The sequence below is a fragment of the Malus sylvestris genome, chromosome 13 (genome assembly GCF_916048215.2).
Source record: "Malus sylvestris chromosome 13, drMalSylv7.2, whole genome shotgun sequence".
Lineage (NCBI taxonomy): Eukaryota > Viridiplantae > Streptophyta > Magnoliopsida > Rosales > Rosaceae > Malus > Malus sylvestris.
Genome location: NC_062272.1, coordinates 8,378,801 through 8,398,736, shown reverse-complemented (window position 1 = coordinate 8,398,736; position 19,936 = coordinate 8,378,801). Strand labels below are relative to the sequence as shown.

General features: G+C 38.1%; 2 protein-coding genes across 5 annotated transcripts; both read left to right on the top strand.

Annotated features, from left to right (window-relative positions):
- Positions 1 to 2,901: 2,901 nt before the first annotated feature.
- On the top strand, positions 2,902 to 13,136 carry LOC126596519 (uncharacterized). Of its 3 annotated transcripts, XM_050263127.1 has the most exons (13): positions 2,902 to 3,209; positions 8,218 to 8,282; positions 8,689 to 8,766; positions 8,971 to 9,052; positions 9,321 to 9,385; positions 10,276 to 10,377; positions 11,379 to 11,468; positions 11,560 to 11,634; positions 11,725 to 11,757; positions 11,853 to 11,933; positions 12,140 to 12,262; positions 12,443 to 12,687; positions 12,814 to 13,136. In XM_050263127.1, the coding sequence occupies exons 1-12, from the start codon at positions 3,164 to 3,166 to the stop codon at positions 12,665 to 12,667; spliced, it is 1,065 nt and encodes a 354-aa protein (XP_050119084.1). In that variant the 5' UTR covers positions 2,902 to 3,163; the 3' UTR covers positions 12,668 to 12,687; positions 12,814 to 13,136. The 3 variants fall into 3 exon arrangements, with proteins under 3 accessions (XP_050119084.1, XP_050119083.1, XP_050119085.1); XM_050263126.1 differs by having other exon boundaries at positions 12,443 to 13,136; XM_050263128.1 differs by having other exon boundaries at positions 2,903 to 3,209; positions 12,452 to 13,136.
- Positions 13,137 to 13,637: 501 nt separating this feature from the next.
- LOC126596518 (probable DNA primase large subunit) lies at positions 13,638 to 19,610 on the top strand. Of its 2 annotated transcripts, none has more exons than XM_050263124.1 (20): positions 13,638 to 13,873; positions 14,432 to 14,493; positions 14,577 to 14,680; positions 14,766 to 14,847; positions 14,917 to 14,976; positions 15,153 to 15,213; positions 15,522 to 15,541; positions 15,859 to 15,942; positions 16,051 to 16,115; positions 16,254 to 16,302; positions 16,395 to 16,442; positions 16,534 to 16,623; positions 16,748 to 16,807; positions 17,415 to 17,474; positions 17,673 to 17,747; positions 18,070 to 18,155; positions 18,429 to 18,522; positions 18,620 to 18,727; positions 18,867 to 18,938; positions 19,296 to 19,610. In XM_050263124.1, the coding sequence occupies exons 1-19, from the start codon at positions 13,741 to 13,743 to the stop codon at positions 18,882 to 18,884; spliced, it is 1,359 nt and encodes a 452-aa protein (XP_050119081.1). In that variant the 5' UTR covers positions 13,638 to 13,740; the 3' UTR covers positions 18,885 to 18,938; positions 19,296 to 19,610. The 2 variants fall into 2 exon arrangements, with proteins under 2 accessions (XP_050119081.1, XP_050119082.1); XM_050263125.1 differs by having other exon boundaries at positions 19,107 to 19,610.
- Positions 19,611 to 19,936: the final 326 nt, after the last annotated feature.

The window sequence follows — 19,936 nt, the reverse complement described above, 5'->3', positions numbered from 1 at the left end:
TTTTTTTTGTCAAACGATAGATTTCGTTAGATTAGTTATTGACGAAGTTCAAACTCATGCCGCCATGTAAGGGTTCAATTCATTTCCACCACTATGGTAAATGGTCACTTGCTGAACAAAATGGTTTACACCTTTTTTTTATTGAACAAATGATATTATCTACATTAAAGGGGAGGGAGTAGGTTTAGCCTCATAATGAGCTAACAATAATGTGGTTCAAATTCGTTTTTGGTAGGAATCGAACTTAAGTACTCTCATTTACAATTGAAGAGAAATACTACTAGACTGTAGTATTAAGTGACATGTTTGCACCCCTCTTAAAATAAAGAAAAATGGGGAGTACAAGGATGCCACTCGATTTGTTTGCTTTTTAGTTAAAATGATACATAAGATTGATATAATTCTTCACTATGGTCTCTGATAATGAAAATTGAAAGAAGTAGTCTCAGAGTTTGTCTGCTATAAATCATTTCGGTAAGTATGTGAAAAATCTGTTAATATATGTGTTATAAGTGAAGGAGTTGATTTCACAAACTATCCTTAAAAATGTGGTCACATGGTCGTCCACATTCCATCTTAACGGGGATATTGATAGATTTTCACGGACTGACCAAAATAATTTACGTGAACAAACTCAGGGATTACTTTTATCAATTTTCATCATCACAAACCAAAGTGGGGAGTTATGACAATCTTAAGGACCATTTTGGCTAAAAAGTTTGATTTATTTCATGTTAGTTATTTAAAAAGAAATTTACCCATTTGATGCATAAGGCGAAACCGGATCCCATTTGGCCCAAATAAACTGAGCTTCTTGAGCAAAGGGTTTGGACCGTTGAAGTTTGATCCAACGGCTAAAACAGGAGGCCTTCCAAAAGTTATAATAATTGTAGTTGTTGGATTAAATTTCAACGGCCCGGATCCTTTGATCCTTAGGCTCAATTTATTTGGATCTAAAGGAGATCCGGTTCTGCACAAGGCATGAAAAGGTTGAAGAAGAATAGAAAATGTGTTAATGGCAGCAACGCCCAAACATTATAGATTTGAGATTCGGTGTTCGATTTAGGGCCATGATTTAGTGTTTTGCCATAACATATGGAATGTTTGGCTAAATTTCCTTGTTTAATAGTCCAAAACATAATGGTTAAGATGTTAAAAAACCTTCAATATTTTGCTAATTCTTTGATCCATTCTCTATTTAGACTCCTCGAAATTCTAGGACCAAGTGACACCATACAAGCAATATGTAGGGTGCTATGTTAAATATAAAGGACCAAACTAGCCAAAATTATAACATATGATTTTTCAAAGGACTAATCGGCGAAAAGAAAAAACATAGGGACCGTTTGAATACACTCAAGTCTCTATTTTTAACAAAATGGTTAACGAGAAAAAGCCTAAAGACTAAACTGAATTAAAAGCACATGCGTTAAATTAGCTAAATTAAGGGTTTATTTGAAAGTGCTTAAAAAAAAAAACACCCATGTTAAAGGTAATTTTTTATAAATACGTTAAAACGCTTAAAAAAAGCATTTTGAATGCTTACAAATATTGGTACGTGCTTTTTCTAAAAATTATTTTTTATGAGTAAGAAACATGTTTTTTTTTCAAATGCTACAAAAAAACGCTTGTAAGTAAAGTTTTTGGAACAAATTTGAGCAGAATTATTATGGCTAGTTAATTGTAAGATTTAGTTCATTTCGCTACTTCTTTATTGTAGATAACAATGTATGTATTAAAAAGAATTATTCTCGAATCAAGACAAAGACTGATATGATTAAGTTGAAAACACAAAGTTTAAGAGGGTATATTCAATTGAGAATTTGAGAGATTTTAATGGATTTATAAATCCATGGAATTTAAGAGAGTTAAATTGATTTGTAAAGATTTCATAAATTTTTTTGATTCAATTCCCTAGAAATCTCAAGATGAGAGGTGAAATTTGTGAATGCTTATATGAAATCTCTCAAATTCCCTCTAATTCATCAGCCTTTTAAAATTCTTTAAAATAAATTCCTAATTGAATAAACCAGGAAAGTTTAATATAATTTAGTAAAATCCTGATTGAATTCACGTTGAATTTCAAAGAATCACTTAAAATCTCGATTGAGTACCTCTAAATTCATTAAAAAAATTAAGGACATGTTTGGTACTCTATTTGAATCCAACTTTTTAAACTAAAAAACAATTTTCAAATTTTAGACCTTAAAAACTTGTTTGGTAGGACTATTTTCAAAAACTGAACTCAAGACTAACTAAAAAAATATAGTATATTCCCTAGAACATAAAAAGTGAGTTTTAGGGTTTTTAAATTTAAACTTACTCATTTTCTCTCCCTCACCCCTTTCTCACTCCAAATCTCTCTCTCTCTCTCTCTCTCTCTCTCTCTCTCTCTCTCTCTCTTATTCTTCTTCTTCTTTATCTCTACTTTTTTTTACCTTTTAATCTCTCCTCCAATCCGCTCTCTTCATTCTCTCGGTTCATTCTCTCACTCCTCTTCCTCTTTAACTCGTCCGATTCTCTATCTTCTTTCTCTTTCCTTCAATCATCTCTTACTTTCTTTCCTCCTCTCTCCTCTTTCTCCCACTCCTACAACCCCCCTCTTTATAGATATTTTTGTCTAGTTTAAGTAGTAAGATTTAAAAATTTTAAATCGTAAACCAATCAAGTTTTTGAGTCTTAAAGAAAATTGTTTTCAAGAAATGTTCTTAAAAAAATGTTTTAAGAAATGATAAAAATTTTCAAATAAGATACCAAACAAATCCTAAAATTTCTCATATTCTTAACTGAATACACCTCTCCTAAATTGGCCAAGTGAAAGTTACATAAATAGACGGACAATAACCCGTTTCTAAAAGGGCTTTTGCGGTAATTTAGTGCTAATAGCCGAGTCCAAGGCCTTTTTGCTTGCAGAGGCGGAAGTAGGGTTGTCGCCCATGCTGTTGTACCCAACTAGTCGATTCTCAGTTCTTTCTCAGTAGCGGAGGAGAGAGAAAGAGAGTGGAAGAGAGAGAAACACCTGGAATTCGGAAAGAGAGAAAAATTCCGATTTCTTGTCATACAATTGACCAGTTCTGTGATATCGAAAGGAGGAGGAGCTTCGATGCCTTGTCGCTCTGCAATTTAGTCTCCGCGAGACGATACCTAAATATAATCAGAGTCCATGGCTGCTCTCCCTCTCGGCAAGCTCACCATCCTCGTGGGCGCAGGTCCGTACAAATCCCTCCTTTCCCTTTCACTCATTCAATTTCGTAATAACTCGGACGCCATAGCAATCTATTTCCGTATTCTCTGGAATCCCGGTTGCGATATTGTCCCGAACTGGTTTGTAATTTTTAATTTTTTATTCGGGCATAGTACTGGCGGATTAAAGTTAGGGTTTTGGATTAGCCGTAGATTCTATCATTTGGGAACACTGAATGGATAGCTGGGAGGAGGAAATATGGGTTCTTTTGAATGCATTGTTAACTTAATACGACATTGCAATTGAGAAAGGCGTCTGAGAGTGTGAAAGTGGAGCTGTATTGGTATTTGAGTATCCGAGCCATATGGGTTCTGTTGTTTTTGGCATTTGACTAAAAATGTGCAGTGTTTGGTGTTTGTTGAGGAGGTTAAGTCGTGCTTAAACTATCCAAGACCGTGTTTTGTCATATGGGTTAGTGATATTTTTGGGAGAATCCTACGGTATATTGCGAAACGTGAAAGTATAGGCATTTGGGTCTCATCAAATTGGTGGAAAATGGTTCCTCTTGTGTTTGTTACGTGCTTTCTTTCTCAATTTTCATGCCCGCTTGTCACCTGTCCAGTCCCATTCGAGTAGTAGCTTCTGACCTCATCTAAAGGGTTCTAATCAATCTGGTTTTTTCTTCTTATTGGTAGTTTCTTATGATTCATGAACCAACTTACTGCAATTGCAGGGTTCTAAGATTCATGTAGCCGATCCCACTCAGTGACTTGGATTTTCCAAGTCTCCAACCGAGAAGTTTTCCTCACTCAGGAAATTAAGGGAACACTACCTCAACCTACATGCTCCACTCACAAAGCTCCAACAAAAGAAAATTCAAAGAACTTAGAGAAGAAGGCTTTGGTGTATTTAACACAATACGTTGAAATGAAGGAAAGCTTATTTATTGATATCCCCGATAAGCTACAAATATGTACATATACATGAGTCAAAATAAACAAACAAGAGAGAGCCTTCACAAAGGTTGCTTAGGAGAAGTCGCAGCAGTCGGTAGAGCCCCAGAAAGAGAAGGCACCGGAGGGGGATCATTCGGAGCCTCAGTACTGGACAGAACCCTAGAAGGAGGAGGCATCAGAGGTTGATCATTTGGAGCTTCATTACGCGGGACAGCCCCAGAAGACGAAGGCAATAAATGCCTTTGGAACAAACCTACAAATCTCTGATGATCAAGTAAAACCTGACCATCAGATTCCTTCATCTGGTCCAGCTTCCTCTTCATGTTTGTAGCATAGTCATGTGCGAGACGGTGCAACTGTTTATTCTCATGCTTGAGCCCTCTAATCTCCTGTTTGAGACTCATCACTTCAGCCGCCAATGATTCAACTTGGCGGGTTCGAGCAAATAGGCGTTGGGCCATATTAGACACAGAACCTGCACACTGAACACTGAGAGCCAGAGAATCCTTAACAGCTAACTCATCAGATCGTTTGGAAAGTAGTCTGTTATCTTTGGGAGTGAGAAGGTTCCTGGCCACCACCGCAGCGGTCATATCATTCTTCATAACGGAATCCCCAACGGTAAGAGGACCAGTAGGGGAGACGAAGGATGGGCGCCATATGTTGTCTGGAGAAGGCGGGGTTGCCTCTTCAACAAGGTTCAAGTCAAAACGACGGTCGGAGGGGCCAGACATTTTCAAAGGTGTTGAAGAGAGAAGAGGTCGAACAAATCAAGATCTTAGAAGTGTAAGAATGGAGCTTCTACTGGTGGAGATTCAAGTGTGCTTTGGAACTTAATGCCAGCCCCTATAAAAATCTGCACTCGACGGAGCTTCAGAAATCGAAGAGGCGCCTGCTCAGAAATCGAAGAGGCGTTTGCTTTCTCAAAAGCTGGGCTGCTCAGAGACCACGAGGGTCGATCTCAGAAATCGAAGAGGCGTCTGCTTTCTCAAAAGTTGGGCTGCTCAAAGACCACGAAGGCCGATCTCAGAAATCGAAGAGGCGCTTGCTTTCTCAAAAGTTGGGCTGCTCAGAGACCACGAGGGCCGATCTCAGAAATCGAAGAGGCACCTACTTTTCCAGCCTTGGCAGCACCTGTCACACGCACACTCAGCTTTGCGGAAATTATGGGCATTCTGTCGAAGACTTCTGGTGAAGTAGAAAGCACATGAGTCTTACTGTTCAATCACCCACTTCCCACACGCAATAGTAGCTCATGTGTATCACAGATAACTTTGCCAAAGTTCTCTGCCAAAGTTGAGCACGTGAAGCTTGCAGCTTCCACTACATCGCTCTGACCAAGACGGGTAAAAGAATAGCAAAGAAACAGCACTAACAAAGTTTAGACACATAAATTTTGAAGGTCTAGCTACCCCATATTATTACCCACAAGGGTAAAGGAACAGTATCACTGCTGGATAATTGGAAAGTCCCTGTGTGTCAACCTCTGTGCTTCGTGGCAAGGTAGACTAGCAAACATGCCCAACCTTTACTCACATTCGAGAAAACACTCCCAACAAGATTGCTTGCTCCAAAATCGAAGAGGCACCGTCCTCCGAATCTCGAGAGCCAGACTCCCAACATGACTACTTTCTCAAAAATCGAAGAGAGGGTAAAGGAACAGTACCATTGCTGGATAATTGGAAAGTCCCTGTGTGTCAACCTCTGTGCTTCGTGGCAAGGTAGACTAGCAAACATGCCCAACCTTTACTCACATTCGAGAAAACACTCCCAACAAGATTGCTTGCTCCAAAATCGAAGAGGCACCGCCCCCCGAATCTCGAGAGCCAGACTCCCAACATGATTACCTTCTCAAAAATCGAAGAGACACCGCTCTCCGAATCTCGAGAGCCAGACCCCCAGCAGGATTGCTTTCTCAAAAATCGAAGAGACATCATTCTCCGAATCTCGAGAGCCAGATCCCTGATAGGATTGCTTGTTCGAAAACCGAAGAGGCAACACTTTCCCAACTACAAGAGCCGGATCTCCTTGGATAAAGCTGTCTGTAATCTTCACACGCAACATCAGCTTTCCACATACCACAGACCACTTTTTCAAAGTGCTCTGACAGGGTAAAGGAATAGCATTACTACTTGTTGTTAAGGAGACTCCTATATATGTCAACCTCCATCCCCAACGGACAGACAGACCTGCAAAAATGCTCAACCCTTCCTCATATATGAGAGGGCACTCTCAACGAAGCCTTTCGAAATATTCAGCTTTCTTTCCCCCCGATAATACCTCTGCAAACAAGTTATACTAGAGCAAGAATATCTCATATCATCAGGGTTAAAAGCAAGAGTATCCCATATCATGCTTTTTCCCTGTCTTTTCCTTTGGCCTTGTTCTTACCTGCAAGACAAGGAGAAAGAGAGCAATCAGTCAGCACTTGGAATCAAGCTTCCAGCCAGGAACTGACTGCCTGGAACTTACTTACCTGGCATTGCTCTCGAGTACTCATCTTCAACATCTTATGCTCCCAGGGAAGATACCGCATCTGCCTGAGGAACAGATAGGGCAAGTGAGAAGGATACAAGGAAGCATGTGGAGACAAGCGTAACAGCACACGTGCCGATACATCCATTACTCTGTCAAAGCAAAAGTATCCCATATCAGTAGGGTCGAACGTACTCTAGATTTGATGGACTTGTTTTGACCCTCAAATTCTTCAGTCGGCCTTATACTCTGGAGGAAACCAGAAAACCCTCCAGCTCAGTTCAAGAATAAGCCTGTGGAAAGTTACTTCTTCAAAAGCAAAAGTATCCCATATCATCTCTTCTCATTTTTCTTCTCTTTATCCTTCATGCTGCCTGCAAGATAGGGAGAATGTGAACAATCAGCCGGAGCTCTGATTGCTTACCTTGTCTGTCACCTCTTTCAGCAAATCCCCTAGCTCGGCAACTTGAGGGACTCCTACTACATGGTTTGTATCGCGCTTGACCAAGCCTGAAACTACAAGTAAGCTTCAAGTGAAATTGATACATTACCTTGTGCATCTCCACCAGTTACAGATACCACCCCTGGATGGAGGAAGAGTACTTCCAGAGAAGATGCCACATCTACCTGTGAGACAGATAAGGCAAGTCAAGACGATACCACATTCCGATACTTAGAAGTTTCGTGATTACGAGATCATTCTCCCACAATATTTCCTAATGTCATTTGTACTAAATCATTCACCTGTACTCACTAAAGGAAAGCTTGAACCTATGTACTTGTGTAAACCCTTCACAATTAATGAGAACTCCTCTATTCCGTGGACGTAGCCAATCTGGGTGAACCACGTACATCTTGTGTTTGCTTTCCTATCTATATCCATTTATATACTTATCCACACTAATGATCGGAGCAATCTAGCGAAGATCACAAAAAGCGACCGTTTTCGCTACCTAGGATATATCGTGCAAGAGAACGGAGAATTAGAGAGATCTCAACCATAGAATAGAAGTTGGATAGATGAAGTGTAAGAGTGCATCCGGCGGGTTGTGTAACCGTCGTAGGCCACTGAAGCTCAAGGGAAAATTTTATAGGACGGCAATAAGGCCAGCGATGTTGTATGGCACAGAATGTTGGGCGGTGAAGCATCAACACGTACACAAAATGGGTGTGGCGGAGACGAGGATGCTTCGTGGGATGTGTGGGCACACAAGAAATGATAAGATTGGAAATGAGGATATTCGAGGTAAAGTAGGAGTGGCCGAAATTGAAGGAAAGATGAGAGAAAATCGGTTCCGGTGATTTGGACATGTGCAAAGAAGGCCTACTGACGCTCCGGTTCGAAGATGTGACTACGGGACAGAGGTTCAGGGCCAAAGGGGTAGAGGAAGACCTAGGAAAACTTTGGAAGAGACTCTAAGAAAAGACTTAGAGTACTTGGTTCTAACGGAGGACATGACACAAAACCGAGCGCAATGGCGTTCTAGGATTCATATAGCCGACCCCACTTAGTGGGAAAAGGCTTTGTTGTTGTTGTTGTTGTTTGTGTCTTAGTTAAAGAGCATGTATTTCTAATCAATTGGTTGATCGTGTGCTTTTTAGGCATTCTTGGTTCAGTTCTTGCAAAAGAAGGACGTGTATCTGATGTTGTCTCTGGTGCTTTCAAGGTAGTTTCTCATGCTACTCTGTTTTGTATTCTATATATGTTAAAAATTGCCCTTCAAATTTGATGTTTTAAAGTCTATTTATGTGGCATCCAAAGTATTACATACCGATCTGGCTGCCAGTTGGTGATGTTGTATCCAAGGACTGGGTATTTATATCAATCAGGAAAGGAGGGTAGAGGTTCAATGTTCTTGAGGGCTTTCGAGCAATAGGGAAATCTGTGTATCATTACGACTATAAGATCGGGATACAATATGCAAATTTTGTTGGGCATGGCTGTAATCTTTAAACTATATTTTGAAAAAAATATTTTCAGTTTAATGTTCTTCAGTTTTGTTTAAATTGTATAAATTTTCCCGTATATCATTGCGACTTTAAGATTTTATTAATTATTGTCTTTTACCACAGATTGCATGGAAACAAATTATAAGAAGTGATAGTACTCCGGCGGCTAAGAAACCACACAACGACCATCTGATGGCTCAGGTTTCATATTTTCTTCTAGAGTTTTTATTACTTATAATTGCTTTTAAAGTAGTTGGGTATTAGAATAGTTTTGCCTCACCACACTCTTCGATCAATTATCACTCTTTTTTTTTTTTTTTCTTGGTCAGCATCTGTGTGCCTTCATTATTGGAGCTTCATATTCTAGAAGATGGCATACTGTGATTAAATAATTAAATGTTACAGATGAACAACCTACGGAAGGAGCTGGAGATGATATCATCAAGTCCTCGGCAACGAGTTACAATTATAACTATGGGTCGAACAGGTTCTGATTACCTTCACTGGAGTTTTGAACATGGTTATTTATTGTCTGGATTAGTAGCGCACGGGCCAACAAAACCTTAATAAACAAACTTAAGCTGTTTTTGTATCTTATTTTTGTCATCAAGTTCAGAAACATCTTATGACACATATATATGAGCATGAATATATGTTATGATTAAATTCATAATTTTCATAATTTGTTGTTATGTGTTGTATATATAGCTCTATAACTATCCATTTGTGATATTCTGTGACCTGGTTTTGTTCAGGTACTAGCAAATATGGTATAATTATTGTTGCAGTAGCGGCGGGATATGGCTACTTGTGGTGGAAGGTATGAGGTTTTATTTTACATGAGAAAATAAATAGGTTAAAGCTTCCCCCTGGGCCAACTGATCAAACTTCTTGTTCCAAATTCTACCTATACTCACATTGTAACATTCTTGATATGCAAAATTACTATTTATCTGACTTTTCTGTGGGTGAACAAGTTATAAGGAGATAAAATTTGTACTTCGAAATGTAATATTGGTAATTGAATTTAAATTCTTTTACATTAGCGAGGACATTAAATTGCCACTAGATACTTTGGTTCCTTTCAGTTTTGGTATCTTCTACAATTGCTAAATAATAAGTTCTACCAGTGAAGACACGATTCAACTGTTTATGTTTCTCCTTGACATTTTGACATGATCTACTGTAAATAAGAATGCAACTACATGCATTCCGTAGTTGAATAACCATCTTATTAACTTCCTTATGTGCATTGGTGCGGTCCATACAAATATGCGTATTTGGGATGCTATACTTCTGTTTCATCTAGTAGCATGCATCAATTAAAATGGTTACTGAAACAAACACTTAGCTTACCCTTTTTTTTTGCTGATTTGTATATAAACTTGATAAACTTCAAGTGCTCTTGTCATAGCATGCAAACTGCAAAGTCTAAAGTATATGAACCATTTAACAACTTAGAATTAAATTTTAAGTATGCTTTCAAGGACTCTGAGTTTGTAGGGTGATTATTGCTTAAAGTTCATGTAAATTTTTTTGAAAGTTTGTAATTATGATAGGTGTCATCCCAAAATCTCAACCCGTTTGGTTTGATAAACAAATTATGTTTTGAAAAAAATAACTAGTGGTTCAACTTGTTTTCTTCTGTTCTGTTTGTTCTCTTTTGTCAAAGTTGTTTATTATATGTGTGCATTTTGTATATGTTTTCAGGGGTGGAAGCTTCCTGATATGATGTTTGCAACAAGACGTAGCTTATCCGATGCTTCCAATTCTGTTGCTAAACAGCTTGAGAGTCTGTTTACATCAATTTCGGCAAGTCTCTCTCTCTCTCTCTCTCTCTCTCTCTCTCTCTCTCTAGGGGTGATATTTGTTGATTTCTGATGTTCCTTTTTTTCTTACCAAGTGAAATCTTGTGCCTTGTGCCTATGGTGGAATATAGATGGTGTACTACGTAATATGTAGGTTGTTATGTTGTTTCATGGTATGTTAAGTGCTCTCTCGAGAATGAGAGGAGCTTATCTTTTTCTGTCTTCACTGATGCCATTCAATTGAGTTTACTATATGACAAAGCCATGAATGTTCTGTTGTGAGTCAACAGTCAAGTATTACTTTTTCTCTCTTTCTCTCTTCCAAATGTTGTTGGTAAAATTTTATATGGAACCAACCATTTGCTCACTAGACCCATCTATGTCCTTTAATAAGTTTCTTCAATTCCTTAAAGCCGCCCCCTCCATAACTGTAAACTCTCTGTGATGGCTGATCATGTGCAACATTTTCCTATCTGCGAGGTCGCAGGCCCTCCATTCCAATTAGAATTGAGAGTGAAATCAAGATATAAGAGGGAAAGGGAAGAACAAGAAAGCAAGAGATGAGAGCAGGGGCTGATGATGGTGGGAGTTGAGAGAGTCGATGTTCTCATTGGGTTTGGGCATGGTGGGTGGCTGTTGGGGTTTTTCAGTTTTTATTATTTTATAAATTTTGTTGAAGGTCAAGGTTGGAATTTAGAGGTTACCAAAATTTGGTTGGGTCTAGTGAGCAAATTATTAAGTCAATATCCATCCATGTTATGAGGTACTTGATTTATTCCCAAAAGGCATTGGTTGTAGTTTAAGCTTTTGTGATTTATGAACTCGTGTGATTAGATGAACTCATCTATTTCAGATGGTTTCGTGAAAGTATGCATATTTTGCAAGGAAATTTTATGAACCTGTTATGTTTGTCGTGCTTTTGGATTGGTTTTTCTTTTATATGCTTTTAATTAGACATGAAAAATAAAAATCTCTAACCTTGTAGATATTTTGTCTGATTTTCAGAGCACTCGGAGGAAATTATCTTCACAACTTGATCGTGTGGAATGTAGTTTGGATGAAAGTATTGAAAATACTGCTAGGATGCAACAGGAGGTGGGTATGTTAGATATTATTGAGTAGTTTAGTTAGTATGTATTTCTATGTTTCTAGTTCATTAACAAGAAATCTTCGAAGCCATTTATAGGTTATCACACTACAAGGAAAGACGGACACCATTAGCAGGGATTTTAAAAAAGTTCATCACGCAGTGCTGACTCTGGTGATTTATTGTTATTTTATTTTCTTTCATCTCTCGCAAGGTACATTCATGGATTGGAAAATCATGTCCCTTATTTTTCTTTGGTCTCAGGAAACAAAAATTAATAGAATCGAAGGGAAGCAGGTATATAGTACTTAACTCTTTTGATTTATGAGTTGTTATTCTCCCCCCTTGAATACTCTTTTGTTCTGACGGTCTGGCCTTTGACTTCTTATTAGGGTGAGACTGCTGATGGAGTCTGGAAGTTGTGCGACTATGCCCTGAACATGGAAAAGGGCAGAAACGAAGAACGCATTCAGGCATGTACTGATTATTTTCCTGCATAACCGGTAGATTGATATTTATGTCTGATTCTGTAGTACGTTACCTTTTCTTTGACTAATGATTGATTGTACTGGTAGATTGATATTTTATGTCTGTTTTGTAACTTTATTTTATCAGAATGAGCTTCAATTGATATTTATTCATTTGACATTTTATTGACTCCGATTTCCACGATGTTCAGGCATCACCATCCAGCTTTTCCAGGTCAGTTCTTGAACTACCACCAGACTCCCCCTCGTCTTTGGTGACACCACTGAAGTCCCCGAGGCCAGCACTTGAGCTACCCCCAACGTCACCCGCAAGGGTAAGATTAATATTCAAAGTGTATAGCGGTTTGACATGCTATCTTATTAAGATAATATATTGAATTGGTAGGGGGCTTTAACGCCTCTATTCTTAAGCAACTCTACAATGATTCAAATGTCTGCTCACTTGACTTTGCCTCCTTTTTGGTTGAGGAATCCATAGTCTTATCCATGTCCAGTCGTTTCAGGAGAATAGTGGACTCTTGGAAGTGGTTGAGTCCTCCTCAAATCGTTCTGAGGCTTCCAACGGGATTCGTGCCCAAGAAGGCACAAACAAAGCGGCTTCCAGCTCTGGTTGGTTCGGGTTCGGGTTTCCAACCTTCAATGGTTCGGCGCTCCAGAGGACGCGAAGTGCTACAACTGGAATGGTGCAACAGAAACGATCAACCAGTCAACCATTATGAGGATCTTTGTATAGATCCCGGTAAAGTCATTAGAGTAAATTTATCTAATAAATCATCATTTGTACCATAGCTCGGGTGAAAGTCTCGAGCTTTTAGACTGTTTAGTTTTGAGAGCCAAAACCTCAAGTATAGCTGATGCCTTGTAGTCGATCAAAGTCATTGTAGCGGAGCGGGACGGGATGGGACGGGACGGGATGGGGTGCTGAGAAATTTTGTAGCGCAGTTACGTCGTAATATGGTTATTTAAGATAATCTTATGGTGACATTAGTATTTGTGTATACGAAAGATGGCCGTTGTCGCAGAGGAGGTTTTAGGTTTAAAGTTTATTGTTTTGGAATAATGGTGAAACTCTTAGATATCGCTGTCGTGTATGCATCTGATAAAATTCGCGACTTCGATGTGACGTTTAATTGTGAGAGCAGTTCAGCGGAATATACAATAAATCAAATGTTTCATTATTTATTCTAATTCCTGGGGTTTTTATATTAAATTACGGATTGTAAAGTGAGCAACATAATTTTTAGTTTCGTATGTCTTAGTTAACACAAAAAATAAATCAAATGCATTCAAATACTCATTTTGATACATTCCAAACAAGAAAACATGTTAAGTCCTACGAAACTAAGGTTCTGTTTAGTGACTGGATGAGATTGGGTCTTAGGGACAAAATTGGATTGGTAGGGGTTTGTTAGGCTGGACTTGTAACTCATATGTACGGACATATTATATAACCCACCCCATTGTGGAATTTCATGACTTATTATGTCGATTTCACATTTTGACCCAATAAGACTTCAATTCATTTTAATTAGTCACAACCTATCTCAACCGGCACACTAAACGGGCTCTAACAATCCAGCTTCGGCCCGACTTTTTGAGTCTATACTATTTAAGAGAAAGCCCAAAAGGCGCATGGAACGCAATGTAAGTAACTGTTTCCCGCCATTTTTCTTTGCTCGGCTTCTTTGGCGCGCAAGTAGAAGATAAAGAACTCACACTGGAGCCGTGGCCCACTGGAGATAATTTCTCACTTCCACCGGAGACACAGAGAGAGAGAGAGTGAGGAGCAAAAATGCAAGCCGTTAGATCTCAGAGGAAATCCTTCGTCAAGGAAGTCGTCCCGACCCTCCCTCTCTACCGCTCTTCTCCCGCCCTTGAAGTTCGTCTAGAAGAGTTCGAGCTCTTCGCCCTCGATCGCCTCCGAGGTAATTTTCCTATCGAGAACCTTTGTAATTTCCGTTTCACTGCTCAATTTTTGTCTCAAAACTTTGGGGATATCTTTTAATTTTTGGTTTTTGTATGGTTCATGAGAAAATTTTGCAAAAGCGAAACACATTTCTGGAGCTAAGTTAATAGATTACACCAAAAGTTTGCACCTTTCACCGTTTAGGGCGTGAAATTAAAGAACCACATATTCGGGATGGGGTTGAATGAGATTGGCACACGGTCTTGTACTTTTCAGATTAGCTTGTAAATTTCTTATTAAGGTAAAAAATGCTGAAAAGATTGATTATTTTCATGCTGGAGTGTGACTGTTTGGGAGATGGGAAAATCGAAATGCTTTTGCAGTTGATTTTAGTATAGATCCACATTTCAGTTTCGGTTGGCCTTGAATCCCTTTTCGGAATCAAACAAAAACTAGGAAACTTGATTCTTGATGCATTTTACCGGAGAGGATTCAGATCTTGGAGGGAATATGGGTTTAGCATTTGCCCAGCATATATCTCGAGAGTTATGTTGATGGAAATTACTGCTGTATGCAGTGCTTAAAGGGATATCTGATGGATTATCACGCGGAAAGAAACATGACGAAATGCAGAAATTGGTAAAACCGTAGTTCCAGGTTGAAATTCTTTTCATTTCCCTTATTGCACCCTTTTAGAAAATTAACATTTTGGCATTTTACAGGCAATAGAACTATGGAAGACAAATATGAGACATCCTCAGGCATCTGAGGTCGTCAACAAGGACATAATATCGCACTTTGTTCTTCGGCTAGTTTATTGCAGAACGTAAGAACTTGTAACATTTTATTCTCTTAAAAGATTTCCTTATTATATCTTATTTTATGTTTTTAATTTTTATTCTGCATTTTAGGGAGGACCTGAGAAAATGGTTTCTTTCCATGGAGACTGCCCTATTTCGTTACCGATTTATGAACGAACAACCTGAACCTCAGGTAATCTACACTTAGCTTGGCACATTCCGTTGGTCGGTTTCTGACCAATATTCTGCTTTTGGTATTCAGAGGGCGCTCATGGAAGAATTTGATCTTCCATACAAGGCAGTTGGTGGTTCTGAACTCGAGGTAATTATGTGCCTCATACTTTCTAAAGCCTTTACGATATGATGTGCTCAATATAGAAAATGTGCATTTGAAACTAAGACCATTTCAGCATTTATTTATCAGTTTCATACTTTGCAAACCCTTTAAAATTCTTGGTATATGCTGCAATCATCATGTAAGTTTATCTTCCCTTGCAGAGTGTATTAGATAAATTGGTCCAGGTTTCGCGTTCGCTCGGTGCTCAATCTCAACCAACTGGTAGGGGCGCATATTTTATAACACTTTGCAATGCTGGAGTCAATAAGTTGTGCATTACTTTTATAGTAGTGAATTTTCCTAATTATACTCACATGCACTGTTTAAATGTTCTAATATCTGGGTGTGTGCAATAGTGGAGTGTCTATGGCATGTTGTTACGTCTTGGTCTTGCATTTGGCATGTTCATTTACCTTTTTAGAAGACATGTTCATTGTTGCTTCAGAACGTGTTTAAAAAAATTGATTATCTGCATTTTCCTTCGCTGTTATCCATATTCTAATTTTTCTCCTCTACTTGCATTTTTGCAGCTAGTGATATCTTCTTCAAGGTGTGTTTATCTTTGATTCATTCTTCCTTTTTCAACTGTACATTCTTTAATTTATTATTTGATCATAGTTTATTTCGTTATTGGAGTATGGGAATGAGGTTCCTGTGGGTCCAATGTTGTCCTCGGCCACAAATACATTTTCAGTTGGTTTTGATTTATTGCATGTGTTGCTTCATTAGTGAAGTAAATTGTTAAGAAAAATAAATTATTGAATGAATTTTAAAATTCGAACTAATCCTACAATTTACGTCATGTGTTATTTTTATATCATTTATTATTCTTTATTTAATTTCTTATTATCCTACCCCTCCATTAAGGTACCGTTTGAAGAAGTCCCAGAACTGGTAGCCAGTCGTAGAGTATTCATCAGTAAGGGGCATGCATATATAGCTAGAAATCAGGTTTAGTTAATGCTTTCTATTAGTTCTTGCATATACGATATACCTATAAAGTGACGATTATCATTGATTTATTTATGTTTATTTGCTCCTCTCTCTCCCAAACAATAGGTGGTTTCCCTTGTTGCCACACAGTTCCGCAGTCTTCTATCAAAGGCACTTATTTTGACAAACAGGTTATTGTTGGCTATTTGTAATTCAAAGCTCATTGGTTATATCTTATGTTACTTACTATTTCTTATCTTCTGTCAAGACAATCTAATGCATGAGGTTTTGGATTTTAAAATATCTGAAGTTGCACTTTCTGAATGCAGAAAATGGACAACAACTATAGCAGAACAAGAGAAGGATCGGTTGACTCCTGTGAGTATCGGATCCTGACCCTTGTATTTTGAAGTAGGCATTTATTTCCAAGTTAGCTTCTTGACATTTCTTTTCCTTTCATTTCTGTTTAGATTGTTGAAGCCCTATCCTCAAGTTACCTGGGCCCCGACTATTCTGAGGTAGTTCTTTACATGTTTTAGCTCATCTATTACCCATAGGTATCGATCATGTAATTTGTAGTTAATTATTCTATGTTGACTGCCTCTGTAGCCAAAAGAGTTTGGTCAGATTTCGTTAAAAGACATTGATGATGCAGCTAAGAGCTCATTTCCTCTGTGCATGCGCCACCTATTTGAAAAGGTATAAACATTGGGCAATGATTAGTCAGACTTTAATGGCTAAATTTTTCTTCTCAGCTTCTTTTTTCTTATGAAGATTTTTAAATCGCCTTTGCTCTTGTTTTACTCATGCTACTTGCTTGCAGTTGAGAGAGGATCATCATTTAAAGCATGGAGGGAGAATGCAACTAGGTCTCTTTCTCAAGGTTGTATCCTACAACCCGCATCACTCTCTGGTTTCTGTCCTGTCTTTTTTGTGGTAACATGTTATTCCATGATCATACGTGCTGTTCATTGTGTAATTGGTATGTTGGGCATCAAGACAACTTGTGCTGTTTGTTTCAATTTAAATTTGCCACATCATTAACAAATATCTGTTCCTATGTTTCTCATTTTCATTCGTACATGTCATGCATGGTTACATAGATGTTAGATACCAGTCACCAACGTATACCACTTATTGGGTTTTGTTGGCGGTATATGTTGGTGCTTTTATATGTCTGTATGCAAGTTCGCGACTAGAGTTTTCAAAATTATTGGAAGTCATACAGCCTTGTTGTGGTGAAAAGGTTGCAGAATTGCGAATGATGATTTTGGAGAATGCACAATGGCATACATACACACACACACATATATATATATTATGTAGTTTATAGGTTTTTGTGGTGCATTTTGGTGCATGAAAATTGTCAGCTGACGTTTATACTCACAACCTTGCTATGACAAACTGTAAAAGTTATCAAAAGAATCATGAATATGTCTTTCTGGGATCTTCTTTCCCTATTGGCTAAATTTTGTTATTAACCTCTGTAGGGTGTTGGGTTGAAGCTGGATGATGCCCTTGCGTTTTGGAAAGCTGAGTTCTCACAAAAAGTGAGTGTTGTTTCTGAAGTATTTAATCTACTCATTCTTAATCATCACATGGGGCACAGAATTTTTTTCCAATAGTTATTATCCATGTATGATGAAAGGATAAGTTGCAAAATTTCAAAGTTCCAAAGTCGATGTTTTCCTGTTCCTTGTGACTCACTTGCTATTTGATTCCATGCTTTGTACTTGATCTTTGTATAGGTTGGTGTTGAAAGGTTTGACAAAGAATATTCATATGGCATACGCCACAATTATGGAAGAGAGGGGAAAAGAACGGTAAGACATCATACTTAAGATTCAAGAGTCTCAAGATGCTATATTCTTTTACTCAAATAGCAAGAATTTTGAGCGATGTTATGTCTAGAATCAGATCAATGATCAAAACTGGACTCATGAAAAATATTCAAAAAAATTGAAACCACTACATAATTATTGCTTGTTGTAGAAGCGTTTTGCTGTTGGATTTTGTTCTTAGATGTACAGCCTTTTTGGTAAAAATACCATTAGAAAACTGGAAGTACGCGTGAAGAAATACTTAAAATATATGATGCTGTGCATTCTGATCATGATCAAATATGTTCAATTTTTGACATTGCAGGATTACACGCCTTACTCCTGTCAAAAAATCATCTCATCTACTCCTGGTGTAGGAGATCATCATGGATGCCCATATCGATATTTCAGGTAATTTTGATAATAAAAATTTTCCTTATTCATCTGGATGATATTTAACTTGGCCTTTCCGACATTACCGGCTGTATTATATGGGATAGAACTGCCACAGCAAAAAACCCAACTATATCAGTGCCTTATTCTAGTAATTCAATGGCTTTCAGCTAAAGTAGTGATACATACATTGGCTGATCAACCATATCCTTTTATTCGTCATACTTAGTCGAATCTCGTCGCCCTGCTCATGGCAAATCTAACTTTTTTTTAAAAATATTTCTGTGACAGTGAAGAGAACTTGAGAGCAGCTCTTGGTAAAATGGGAGTTACTGGCCGAGCAGTTGGAGATGTAATGGACAAAGTTAAAAACAAACATTATCAGGTGAAAATGTTACTAGATGCATAAAAATTATTCCAAGTTGTTTTTGTTCTAACACGATGTTAATGTGGAATACTTGGTCACGTTACGTATGCATCAGCTGGCATGCACCTTGACGTTCGAAGCTATTCATGGTTCATCATGCGACGCTGGAATTAACCATCCAAATCAGTACTTTAAGGACAGCCAAACTATTATAAAGTCTAAGGTAAATTATCCTTTTATTTACAATTTACTATCAAATACCAAAATTTGAGCAAAATTTGTTTTAATTCGGTTTTGAGACCTCTAGGGTAGCCAAAAAGGCTGAAGTTGTACCACATGCTTATCCGAATTTTTCCTTGCAGAACCAGTCTGCAGCTTAAGGGAGAGTTTTAAAGTGCCATCAGAGGCAGATATAGCGTATTCTCGTTCCACAGGTACCTCTCTCAAAATAGTCCATGTAAAATGCAAATAATAGAGCATCCAGCCAAAGTAGATCCCTTTCTTTCAACTTTATTTTAATTCTCCTACACGCCGCTCTTTATTTCTGGCTATCGAATCAAATAAATCAAACACAAATAATAAACAGGATTAAACATGCGTAGGACGAGGAAAAAGGTTGGTGGTTATCATTTCTCCTTTTTTAACAAAGAAAGCCAGTGCTATGATCTGCCCCAAAGTAGGAAGGACATATATAATTTGGTTTCCTGGTTCTATTATTAGCAAGTGTTCTTCCGCAACATGAGGTCCACCGTTCACATTGGTCCATCTGATTTCTCCCCTGCCTTTTTCAGTTTGAGCTCAGATTTGGTGTACAGGTTTGGTTGGTTGGTCGGTCGGGATGAAGAAGTGATCACGACGAAGCTCATGACCTAACATATTGTTGTTCCTTTTGATGATATATAACGAAAATTTTATGTTTGTTTTATGATGGATTTGAGTTATCCCTTGAAATTTATAATTAGTTTTGAGTTATGCAATATTTGGCATCTGTTTTTTCATTGTATACAAGTAATAGTATAGTTCGTAGATACAATGTCTATGATCCTTTGGTCTGTAACGACATGACATCCAGTCTTCATTTTATCGATAAAGTCTTTGAGTTCAAAGTCGATTTCTTTACCTTGTTACAATGTGGTGACCGCGGTGGTGGAGTATCTGTGGGTATCCATTGCCCATTCCTCTTACAATGTGGTTCCTCTCTTTAGCTCCACCTAAACTATCATTACAATTTTACTACTCGAGCAATAGCCCGTTTATGGAGCGAACGTCTCATTATTAACTAATTGTGATGATGCTATTCATAATCGTTGTGTTCAACAACGTACTTTCAGCGTAAAAAAGCTGATAGCTGATCCGTCACAATATTACCTTATAACTTTTATGCGCATGTCATTGTCCTCCTTGTGGCTCTTGTTATTGTTTAGGCTTTTCA